This window comes from Anopheles nili, chromosome 2, assembly GCF_943737925.1.
Source record: "Anopheles nili chromosome 2, idAnoNiliSN_F5_01, whole genome shotgun sequence".
NCBI classification, from domain to species: Eukaryota; Metazoa; Arthropoda; class Insecta; order Diptera; family Culicidae; genus Anopheles; species Anopheles nili.
In genome coordinates, this window is record NC_071291.1 from 22463386 (window position 1) to 22475979 (window position 12594).

General features: G+C 47.1%; 2 protein-coding genes across 2 annotated transcripts; one reads left to right on the forward strand and one right to left on the reverse strand.

The window, feature by feature from the left end:
* Positions 1-2931: 2931 nt before the first annotated feature.
* LOC128732042 (apyrase-like) lies at positions 2932-4644 on the reverse strand. Its single transcript, XM_053825207.1, has one exon. The coding sequence runs from the start codon at positions 4642-4644 to the stop codon at positions 2932-2934; it is 1713 nt and encodes a 570-aa protein (XP_053681182.1).
* A 1373-nt stretch (positions 4645-6017) lies between these two features.
* LOC128732053 (apyrase-like) lies at positions 6018-7715 on the forward strand. The gene has a single exon (XM_053825218.1). The coding sequence runs from the start codon at positions 6018-6020 to the stop codon at positions 7713-7715; it is 1698 nt and encodes a 565-aa protein (XP_053681193.1).
* Positions 7716-12594: the final 4879 nt, after the last annotated feature.

The window sequence follows — 12594 nt, forward strand, 5'->3', positions numbered from 1 at the left end:
TGATCTGCATTGTTTCCGCGAAATGGACCATTTTCTATCGTTTCCAGCGACCTGTTTCCGGTTCCGAGACGCTGGTTCTTGGCTAACGGACGTCAAGTTCACCGCTTCACAGGACCAAGTCACGAGGCTCGTTTGGCGAAAATTCAACCACTAAATGGTTCGTGCCGCAGCTCAAACGATGTCGGGTTTACTTTTCGCGCGTTCGTTTCGCGCACTCCGAACGTGCATTCCTTCTCACTAGCTACAACTAGCCGTGTTGTTGAGGCTCTTTTTTTTGCGTTCTTCTACCACGCTTGTTGTGGTGTTGTTTGATTTCGCTTGGTTTTCGCTTTACACTCCTCCTTCGCCCCAAGGCTGCCCGACTGCGCACCCGACAGGGACTTTCTTTTGCCAATCGAATACGAACACACTCGCAAAGCCGGTCAGCAAGCACGCCTGGCACGCCTGACATCGCCCATCGGAAATCACTGCATCTGCATCCCCCCCCCCCCCCTTGCTCCCAGGCCTCAATGAACCCTCCCATTTGGCAGCCTTGGTTTGGAGCTAATTTGCATCGGAACGCGCGAAACGTTGCCGTGGAAACTAATTCCGAACCAAAAAGCGGCCGAGTCAACGGAAAGGGCGTTTCACCGCACAATCACGCACAGGTGGAGCAGTTCAATATCCGGTGTACGAGGTTCACCGGTGCGTTTTTGGCGCGGGAAGTCACTCGCTCGAACATGGAGCACGTGCGCCTCGACGCGCTGACACGTGTCACGTGAAGGGAAAGCGGATTGCGTGGAATTGGCCAGCAGGTGGCGTGTGTTTGTGCAGATTTGGTGAGGAATTAAGCAAAACAAAAAAAAAGGATATGCTGCAAAAAAGCAACCGAACACACGACGAGGTCACTAATGGGTCCGATTCTAACCGAGCCGTTTCACGTTAGCACGTCAGCATTTATCGGCATCCTGCGGATCCGCGGCCCAAAACCAACAGCATCCCGCTGAATCCGGCCAACAACCCGGGCAGCAACTGTCACCACCAAAAACACAACCGACGGTCACTCGTTTGAGCGTTTGGAGTTATTTACACGTTGTTGTTTTTTTTTTCTTTCATTCTTTGATTTGGCTTTGTTTAGCTCGCTTTCTGCTTCACCACAAAATTGCCTCAAAAACAGGTTCCGCGGTGTTGCCTTAGCTACGCCTGGCTTCCACTACGGCCACACTTACACGCTTTCTAGGGGTTTGGGGCACGTTTGGCGCGTCGTCGACGTCGGAGAAACCGGAGCCGGTGGAACGAACGAATCCGCTTCGATTCCGTCCAAGCGGCGTCACAAACGAAAACACAACTGCTTTGGGAGCAACGGCGTGGCACCGACTTCGACTGGCACGGACGGCGAATACAAACGAACTGATTTGGCGCCACGTGGAGCAGCCCCATGCAAGGCTCAGACGCGGTTTTGGGGCGAGTTGGAGAGAGCGTGAGCGAACAAACGCGAGAGAACGAGCGTAAACGAAGTGCCGAGGGCCGATCGGAGATGAAATGCATCTGTTGAGATGCTGATCACATGCGAAATTATGAATATAGTTGGATTTATAAATAAAACCAGCCTCTATCATTTGAGCTTCTTTTATGTTTGTAGTGTAAAGGTTTCTCCCCAGCATCAGTCTGAAAACTTGAAAGCTCAAACCGTACTTCATGCTTTATGTTAAACCAATCTCTGCTGAGAGAACGCGTGGCTCATGCATTCGTTTTTGCTTCAATTCAGTGTTGCTCAACGTGTCCATTCACTGGTGAGCTGCACTGTTCCGCTGGTGCAGGGTTAGTTTACCAGCTCTCGAATGTTTTCTGGTTTGAAGAGGTTTTTTAATAGTTTCATTTAAGATTTAATTTTAAGATATTGTACAAAAATTCTAATACCTCTTATTCATCTACAGCAGCACATAGCAAAACTTTCGGTCTAATAAATGTGCCCCGTGTTGAACAGCAAGGTTTGGAGAAAGGTTTCTGGAGTCCTTAAAAACTAAAAAGTATCACCAGCGAATCCCGAAGAGGTCCTAACTATTCCTCGATGAAACTACTGGTGGGTTTTCATAGTATATGAAATGTATATTTAAGTTTTCAAAGTGTCAGAGTCAAATCTTTTACAATTTTCCAAACTCTTGGTCTTTGAATCTATTTTGTAGTCTAATAAAGTGCCTAATGGTACAACATATTTCTTTATATTGAATTATTGAGAAGCTATTATTTTAACAAAAAAAAATGATTTATTTATTTACATATTGCTGAACACCTTTTAATTGAAATGCATGCTGTACGCAAACTAAGGGTCATATCTGAGATGCGCCACAACATTATGAGCTAAAGTAACCAAATCCTTTTCCCTTCATTGTATGTACTTTCTCCACTATCTCTAAGAAGGAAACGAGAATTTCGAAGCCCGCCTGATTCAGAGAAACGCAAACAAATCGAAGAAGCAAGAACAAGACATCAACCCAGTAAGCTATATGCGGTAGTACAAGAAACAACCAAGGCACGTATATTTTGTTAGCGAACAAACGATTCCAAGTGGGAAAAAAAATTTACGCTATAGACAAAACTTTATCTTTTCAATCGGGCACGCAGTCAGCGAGCTCGCTCAACTTCACGGAACATTAGAACAATTCATGTTTATTTTTGGCATCCCGAAAAATCGCCACCAGGACCGTTTGTGCTTCAGAAAGAAAGTTTTTGGAAAATGCTTCAGTCTCCACCTCTTTTCCTCAATATCACTGCCGAGTTCAATAAAGATAGCTAAATCGATTCTGTTAGAAATCTCCACGCTAGTCTAGAAACTTATCCGTGATAATCGTGACGGAATCCAATCTTAAGCAAAAATTTTTCAGAGGGAACTTTTCAAGCGATGGAAAAACATGAACATCACGACTCATCTGCTTTTGTTCGCTCGTGTCCTTAAGGATTCGTACACTCAATTACAGTTATGCGTCCCTCAACGCCGGCAATGACGGGCGTCATCTTCCGCACGTACCTTTCGAGAACGCTAATGTCAACTGGACCTATCTGTAAATTAGTGGCTCGCTCGGGAATCATCGTGTAACCGCTGCCACCTTTGCGAATGTAAGTTCCTGTGGCCACCCGATAAACGCGCTCCATCTCCAGTGGCTCAAGCTTCGGAACATCGCAAAAACGACATCTAACGCTAACAGACACAACTCGGCTTCCTGCCGGACGACACATGTCATACGTCAGCCTTATTCCAGACACCTGCACCATATCTGAGGTGCCGTACCGCGTGGCACTATACTCGAGCACTTCCAGCAGGTCACGTCCCAGAAGATCGAAGCTATCGATCGTGTCCTCGAACGGCACGGCTGTAACAAGATCATCATAGATGAGGTGACCGGCTTTCAGAGACGTTCGCATGCCACCGCCAGTGTTGAACGCAATCGCCACATCCGTCCACTGGTTCGCATTTGGATCCTTTCGACACTCCGACGCAAAGAAGTCGATATACCCATCCGTAATGAAGTTGCCAAAGTTGCATTCGCCCACAGCACAGCTCGGTTTCGAGAGCAAAACGGCCGATACGCCGACTTCCCGATTGGCTTCTACGTTGACTAGCTCACGCCATGGTTCCAGCTCATCGCGGACCTGCGTGTCCAGTGGTACGCTTTCATCGAGAAACTCAGGATTACCATCCCATTCCCTCACAAATCCCTCATCGTCGAAATACAGCGTAATACGGCCGACGTACTTCGCGTAGGCTGCGGCCTGTACGATCAGCGTCCTTCGATCACCAGGATGCTCAACTACTACCGGGTAAGTATCCTCGGCCTGGTCAGGGAAGTTCTCTGAGGATCCGTTGAAGAGAAACGTGTGCGAGTGGCCTCCTACGATTATGTCTACGTCCGGCAACTCGCGGGCAATGACACGATCAATCTCTAGGCCGCAGTGGGACAATACCACGATTTGACGCACTCCTGACGTTTTTAAGCTATCGATCTCTAGGCGCAACTGCTCAACTTCGTCCAGGAATCGTAAACGCTCCGTCATGCCCATCGTGTTCGTGAGGTGATGAATTACTCCAATCACACCAATTCTACGTCCACCGCGTTCCAACACGACACTCTTGTTGTACTTCCCCTGAAGACTCGGCTCATCACGGTCGTCGATGTTCGCCACAACCACAGGACTCGCAATGGTCTTCAAGAATGGCACCAACCCCGCAATGCCATGTTCGAACTCGTGATTCCCGAGTGTCATCACATCAGCTGGCAGCATGTTCAGGAAGTGTGCCGTCACATTCCACCGGAGCAGCGTGTACCAGAGCGTTCCCTGGAAGTTGTCACCTGCATTCAGGTAGATGGGGTTTCGATCGGCGTACTCCTGCTGCAAGGACTTGACGCGAGACACAACCCGTGCGTATCCACCAATGCATCGTTCACCTTCGTCCGGTTTGCAGCGCGTCGACACCGTGTTTGTCTCCTCGAATCGAGCGTGGAAGTCGTTCAGATGAATGATCGTGAGCGGAAACAACTCATTAGCAGTAGATGCCGGTTTAGCTACTAGCACACCGGAACCGGAAACCGAAGATTGGGGCAACACCGTGCAGGTGCAACACGCAAGAAACACGCAGAAATTCACTAACCACACGAGCGCGAACATGTCGGAAAGGTAGTTCAAGCACGATTGACGAGCGCAACTGCTTCACGCGAAGAGCAGGCGTTCTTGACGATAAGAGCTATAAAAAAAGACACCAGAGTGTTTACGTTGACAGATAATCAACCGGTTTAGACGACCGTACACAACCACGCGAACTGCCGTCAATGAGAAGATGCTCGTTTTACTTGCTCCCTACCACGATCGTTTTGCTTCTTGACAGCACCGAAGCGTTCGTTTGCTCGCCTGAAGGAAGATGAATGAATCACGGCACAGTGATCCGATGCTGTTGAACTGGGCAGCTTCAGTTTGTCTACTGTGTCCCGTGTGACTTTGAGGTGTAATTTTCGAATTAACTGGATCAAAGAGACCAATTGGGCGCAAGCGTGGCACTCAGCTTCATTAGAGCGCTATCTGTTTGAGGGTTTAGTTCAAAGTGCAGCAGCTATTTAACGCGAGCCAAACATGGGAGTGTTTCGACAGTAATCGATAGAGTGCAGATTTAATTATGCAGCTGATAACGGGCTGCGGCGTCGCGAGCAGCCGGAATGCAAATAGTCCTGCCAAAGGGTGTGACTAATTGGCAAGATAAAATTAACAAATCACTTCCGCATGGTAATGGATGTCATTTTGGGTAGGATAAAATTAGCGATAAGCGGTTCGGTGTGAGAGAAACGTCAGCATTCGTCATGTTATTGTATTTCTGAGTTGTTGTTTTTCTGAAGTAAAGTTGCAACCAAACTTTAGAATATTGTACTAAAAGTAAACTACTTTGTAATGAACCATACAATGCAATTTACGTTCTCTATGTATGGAAGAAAAATTCCTCAATAGTAAGTCTGTTAAGGCGTTTGACGCTTTAGCTGCTACTATGTACCATATTTTCTTCACGCCTTTTAGCGCAATCTTTTCACCTTTCTGAGGCTCCCCTTATAATACGTTTGCATTGCATCAATCAGCACCGCAAAGCCGCACCTTATCAGTTACAGCAGCCTATCGTCTGAGCGGCTGGTGATTGTTACTAGCACGCTGTTATCACACCCTTTATCGCACTAACAAATTAGGCCGTTCAAATTTTGAACAACAGAAATCGATCGCGATACACAAGCTTTGAAAGACCTGAATTTTGTTCTCGTTAGATTTGCTTCGTTTTCAGGCGGACTACTTCAGTACAAAAATCAAATTTGTTAATCTTCGGTAAACAACTCATTCACCGCACCCCACGAACACCACTGATCAGATCATCGGAATACAACCCCACAGCCTCACATTGGCTCTGCCCTAACCGGTCCATAGTCACCAAGTGCGGGAACGTAGCTCTTATCAACCAGCTGGTAAAGCAATACCACCAGTTTTCATTTGTAATCGGTCTCGGCAAGATGTGGGTCGACAGTGGAGAACTGCTGCGTTTTGCGCTCTGTTTGACCGCTACTCTAGCGTCTTTAGTGTTCGGCTCAGAGCAAGGCGTTGTCATCAGCAAGCCGCTCAAGGACGCCAAGCTTGCTGACGATCTATTGTATCCGCTCACGATCATCCATCTGAACGACTTCCACGCCCGTTTCGACGAAACAAACACGGTATCGACGCGTTGCAAACCAGACGAAGGTGAACAATGCATTGGTGGATACGCACGGGTAGTGTCCCGCATCAAGTCCTTGCAGCAGGAGTACGCAGATCGAAACCCAATCTACCTGAATGCAGGTGACAACTTCCAGGGAACGCTTTGGTACACGCTACTCCGGTGGAACGTGACATCTTACTTCCTAAACCTGCTGCCAGCAGACGCCATGACACTCGGAAATCATGAGTTCGATCAAGGGATCGCAGGTTTGGTACCGTTCCTGGACACGATCGCTAGCCCCATGGTGTTGGCGAACATCGACGATCGAGACGAACCGACACTGCAAGGAAAGTACAGCAAGAGTGTCGTGTTGGAGCGTAATGGTCGCAAGATTGGCATTATCGGCGTTATTCACCACGCTACGAACACGCTCAGTATGACGGAACGATTGCGCTTTCTGGACGAAGTTGAGAGCGTTAATCAGGAGGCATCCACATTGAAGCAGTTAGGCGTTGACATCATTGTGGTGCTGTCGCACTGCGGGTTTACTGAGGACCGGCGCATTGCTCGCGAATGTCCGGACGTGGACGTGGTGGTCGGTGGCCATTCCCATACGTTACTGCACACCGGTGATGCGAGTGACTTCCCTGACGTACCAACGGACAATTATCCGTTCGTCGTGGAGCAGCCAACTGGTCGTCGGGTGCTGATCGTTCAGGCAGGCTCCTTCACCAAGTATCTCGGCCATCTGGTGGTGTACTTTGACGAGAATGGTGAAGCCATGCGGTGGGAAGGTAACACCGACTACTTGGACGCGAAGATCCTGCCGGACGCCAACATCGAGCAGGAACTCGCGCCCTGGCGTGCACTTGTTGATGAGCTAGCCGTGCGTCCGGTTGGCACCTCGATGGTGTTCCTCTCGAAGCCAGCCTGTCGTACGGGAGAGTGCAATTTTGGCAGCTTTGTGGCGGATGCCTTCGTCGACTTCTATGTTGGACAAGGCGAAAGTGAGCTCGAGTGGACGTACGCCGCCATCGGTATCACCAACGACGGTGGGTTGCGTACTTCGCTTAACGCTGGTACGCTTAGGTATGAGGACTTAGTGGCAGCCATTCCGTACGAGAACACGATCGATACGTTCGATTTGAGGGGTCAATATCTGCTCGAGGCGCTGGAGTACAGTGCAAGTCGGTACAACACCGCCGACGTGCTGCAGTTCTCTGGTCTTCGTGTTGTCTTCAACCTTACGCAGCCAGTTTTGCAGCGCGTACAGCACGCTGAAGTTCGCTGCAGGATGTGTCGAGTTCCGCGCTATGAACCTCTGGATCCGAACGCTATCTATCGGATCGCGATAGCTGCATGGATCGGAAGCGGTGGCAACGGATACGCGATGTTTAGCCAGTACAGGACGAACGTGAAAGTTGGGCCGCTAGATATCGATGTGTTTGAACGCTATGTGACCAAGATGTCCCCCATCATTCAGGGCACTGACGGTCGCATGACGTTCGTCACGTAAACGGTAGCAGCTGGAAACAACTGCTCTTCTAAGAGCCACCTTAATTGATAGTTATATAACAAGAACAAGATAGGTTCTTAATTTAAACTTCATTTAATTGTTAGGTAGACTATAGTAAAACATACATTGAAGAAAGGAATACATCTTCAAGTGAACAATGGCGGGAAGCTTTTCCAATAAATATCCTTTCAAGTGATCTTTTGAATAAAATGAAGAAACTTTTTACAAAAAAGAAAACAATCTTTGTCGCTATTGCGTGGATGATTGGCTATGGGATGTAAGCCATATCTTGCACCTTTTTTATCTCCCTCCACATCAATAAGTCTCCAGAGCTTAAGGGGCATTTTTTGCTGCACTTTACACATGTTTTCCAACACAAACCTTTTCCAGCTCAATGTTGCTCTTCTGCACCATGCGGGTAGGTTGCATTTTCCATCATCATTACTGAAAGTAGCACAATCAGTGTCCCATCTCGGCAGGACAGTCAAGGGCCCAGCCAAAGTGTGAAGAATATGCAAGCATAATTTCCCTTCGTTGGGTGGTCCCAGAGGTGCCCTACGGTTAACTGATTAGTGCTCGTTAATTTGCTTCCATCCTACGCCGGCCCTTGTCATAAGCAATTACGATGCAAGTGCAGCAGCAGCACCTTCCAAAGTGCAGCCTTTTTTTTTTTCAAACCATTGTCCTTCCTTCAACCCGCACCGCCCACCTGGACAAGTGTCAATACCGTGAGGTAAGCAGGATGAAGTGAAACTTCGCTAACCCGATCTGCCGCACGGGGTTGCGCTAATGACGTAGGTAAATAGGCGCTACTTCAACCTAACCATCATTACCCACTTCGGTTGCCAGGGAGAGCTTTCGCTGCAGCTTTCGACCGTCCGTACGGTGCGGGAAAGCGTGTCACGTCCGTTTTCACGCGCATTTTCATTCAAGCACGCAAACATTCATTTTCACAATTACCCATCCGCGGTGCAGGCAGAACGAGGTCGTGTATTCTTTTTCCCTCCCAGTGCGATTAATAATACTTACGGACTAAAACGAATGCACCGCAACGCGAATGTTTGGTTGCCATTCTGCAGCCCTACTGTTTGCTCGGTAGAACGTGATGTTGCATAAACCGCACATTCTAGGCAAACCGGACCAGGCGGACCAGCCACGATCGTCTGCTATGCTTCATCTACTGCGCTTGTAGTATAATATCAAAGCGCGGCAAGGCACTCACATTGCTCTTTCCAGGACCACCCCGAGCATCGGAAGCATGGTCGAAATTAGGCACCAACATTCGTCTAATGTCCCGCCAAGCTTTCGGATGCAACGTGGAAACATGGATTTACCACGAATCGGTTGCACATTTTCGTGTCCACTAAACAGCGAAATTGCATCGTGTATTTTACCAGCTCGGCTGCTCATTCTCGCCGGTTCGCTTAAAAAAGGACACAGATTTTTGGAGGGGCTGCCCGTGATGAGAATTGAGGGATGGCACGTGAGGGATGGCAAAGCAAACACCGGCGACAGCACTCTGATGAATGCCGCTTTTGTGCCGGCACAGACAAACAGGCCGTCCCCCGGCTTTCCTTTAAAGGACATCCAATTTCGACGCAGGCTCGCACGAGGTACTGCGGTATGTTACATGCCGTGTTGTGGCCGCTTCCGGGGATGGGAAATTAAATGTCCAACAACTCGAATGGGCATCCTGCAGGGTCCATCCTCGAACATCGTGACACATGTGGTGGATTGTCTTTCCGTTTCGTATCGTGCGCTCGAATCGCACACGATGAATCGTACGGTTGGTGTCGGACGTGCTAAAGGGGGACGCCGCTTCTGGCAAGCGTGTTTATGCAAACGCGGAAAAGATAAACTTTGTGTCACATGGCATCGGCACCGCGATGGCAGCCGTCACGGAATTTGGTGGCGCATAGTGCCTCGAAACGGCACGACCGAATGGACAAATGGTTCTTCTGGAGCTTGCCAACATTGCTCAGCGTGCTTAATCGTTGCAAAATATATGTTCTTATTCATTGTCACGAAGTTTCGTAATGCCGTCTAGAACGCAGCGATCCGATCCGCCTTATGGACGAGTTTGACGACGTTCTAATCTCTCGCTATTCGCTTCTTTTTGACCAACCGAGTAAAGACCATCGAGTACACTATCCATTCGCTTTTCTGTTCTATTTTGCAGGGATCCGTTCTGAAAACAAATGGAAACACACGTACAAGCTCCGTAGTCGATGGTAATTGCAATAAAACGGCACAACGACTGCACTGGCAGTTCCAGTGTTTGCCCAGAATCGTTGGCCAGTGAGTCGATTTGGGCGGAAGTCCAATTTCTCGGTCACAAAGTCAACCCCAAGCGAAGGCAGGACTTCTAAGGAAGCCTGAAGGACGTTCCGCAAGACAAAAGTATTTCCAACGGTGCTATATAACGTGAAAGGCGTCTTTTTTTTTGGCGAATATCAATTGATGGAACAAAACTCCTATAGATGTTCCAACAGAAAGGAATACAAAAAAGCTCTCGATCGCAAGGGCCGCATTTCGTCCTTTGAAACTACATGAGCGAAACAGAGCAATACAGTTTTGAAATACGCAGTGGAACCGACGATTGGTGTTCATACAAGAGATATGAATGCAGTTTCCGATTGGAAGTTTTCGTTGCCTTTTCTGTGAGCTTTTTGTGGACTTTTTTAGTCGCTGTAGTTGTGAGAATTTTTCAGATGTTGAGTGCTTGGTCAACCGTACATTTTGGCGATTTTGGCAACGGGTGAAAATATATTGATTGGTTAATTTAAACAAAAAAAATTGCCCGTAGTTCCATTAATCCTCCGTTAACCTGGAGCGTTTTTGCGTTCCGAGGTTGTTTTTATTCAAAAAACATTACCATTCTCTAGGGAGGACAATTTGATCCACGACCAGGCAGCGCCATTCCGCACGTTTGGTTAATAATTCGATAATTGAATAAGCTACCGCTTGGAGTATCGTCTGTGCACGCTTGAAATTAAAGTTTGATATGCTTAATACCCTTCACGGATTCAATTTTCAGCAAATGCAGATGTGAATTTGACCGAACTTTGCAGCGATGATGGGATAAATAAAAACCCAATTATTACTTTAAACATTCATTTTAATATTCACTACTTTGGTAGCTTTTGTCCTTTATTAAGCAGCTGCTTCCTCACGAAATGTACTCATTAAGTTTGTAATTTTAGCTTATACATTTTGTTTCCCATTTTGATTGGCAAAAAAGAATAATAAGCTTTTCTATCACCAGGGTATATTTCCCAACGTAATGCTGCTTGTTGAGTAAAGCGCAAGCAACCGAATACAACTATTCCATTTGATTTTTAACATAATTCATCAGCGCGATGCATAAACCCATATTATTTAAAGCGTAATTGTGTCAATAAATTTAAAGTTTTAGTAAAAGATCGATGTAGAAATTTTGCCATATAATTATAAAAAAGGCACACATTTTTCCTGTCACTACACGAGCAATTTGTGGAGAAGACTTGAACCCGATAAGGTTCAAAACGAGACAGTGATAGCTTCAAACAAAGCGCTCCAAACCTATAACTTCGGCTGCTGGTTACCCTTGGTGATGTTGTTACTAATTAAACATCTCAAACGATCAGTTCAGTAGAGATTGATAATTTATTCACTGATACGCGTTGAATCGAATTAAGGCAAAATAGGCAAAAGCCAAATGAAAAAGTAGAAAATCGATCCCCATTTTGTATGAGTGTCCTTTTGAATCTTTAAGCAAAAACGTAAAATTAAGCTCGACAAAAATGTGCCACCTCACAGAGCAATAGCATTCCAATATAATCGAACCGGCTGTCAAGCGTTCAACCACTATCTACATCGACCCTAAGGACAATGCGTCCTTCGATTGCTTATCACGCTTCAGTAACACGATAAAATTCCAATCCAGGCAGCAAGCCACTAAAAAGCGATAGGGCGTACAAACAACACAACGCTCAACGTTGGCGGTATTTGGGTTGGAAGCGCAAGGATTAATGTTACCTTCGTGAGCGAACGTCCCACTGCTCCGGTGGATTTGCACCGCCACCTCAAAGGAACGATCCTTTCACACGCATGCACACAAACACTAGCACACCTGGCCACGGCAGAGATGGTGGCGTTGAGCAGGATAACGGGTGGTAACTGAGCGGTTGATTGATTGTCGATACATGCAAATAATTTCCTTCCGCTGCGGAAAAGCGAAGACGGGAGCCGGTGATTACGTGCCGGCGACGATGATGGAGGCCACCAAATCATGGGCTGACGTGTTGAAACGTTCGTGGAAGATGGGTTGGGATGGAAATCTTCGAGCCAAGACTCGAACAAAAGTCAGCTTCACGATGGTTGGGTTAATAGCGAGTGAAAGGTTTTCTTCATGGCTTTTCCTATCGCATGATGTTCTCGGTCGGTTCCAAAAATCATTTCCCTCTTGGTCTCAAAGCACGTGCCGATGGGCGGAAACACACGTATCAAGTAGCGCTATTGTACTGGGAGGATGGAAGGATCTTGTAAGTGGCTGTCGCAAGGTGCAGACCTTCAATATGGATAAATGACGAAACCGCTCGTAGTGCCAGAACGCAAGAAACCCAAAATATTGATCCAAATAATCCTCAACAATGTGTTGGCAGTATAATGTAAACCATGGAAAAGGTGGATTTCAGGGCAGCGGTTGCAGACGCTATTGATATATGGATGGTTCCGTAATCAAAATAATGCTCTTCGATTCAATTGATAGATTTTATTACCAACTTCAAATGAAGCTTCAAAAGATGCGATTAAGTGAATTGCAATTAAGGTCACCTTAAGTCCATTCCGTAGGCAGGATACTGTGGCTGCAACTGTTTTAAACAATATCCATTTAAAA

Excerpts from the sequence above, each read along its gene's own strand:
- LOC128732042 (XM_053825207.1), bottom strand. The coding sequence starts at position 4,644 with ATGTTCGCGCTCGTGTGGTTAGTGAATTTCTGCGTGTTTCTTGCGTGT.
- LOC128732053 (XM_053825218.1), top strand. The coding sequence starts at position 6,018 with ATGTGGGTCGACAGTGGAGAACTGCTGCGTTTTGCGCTCTGTTTGACC.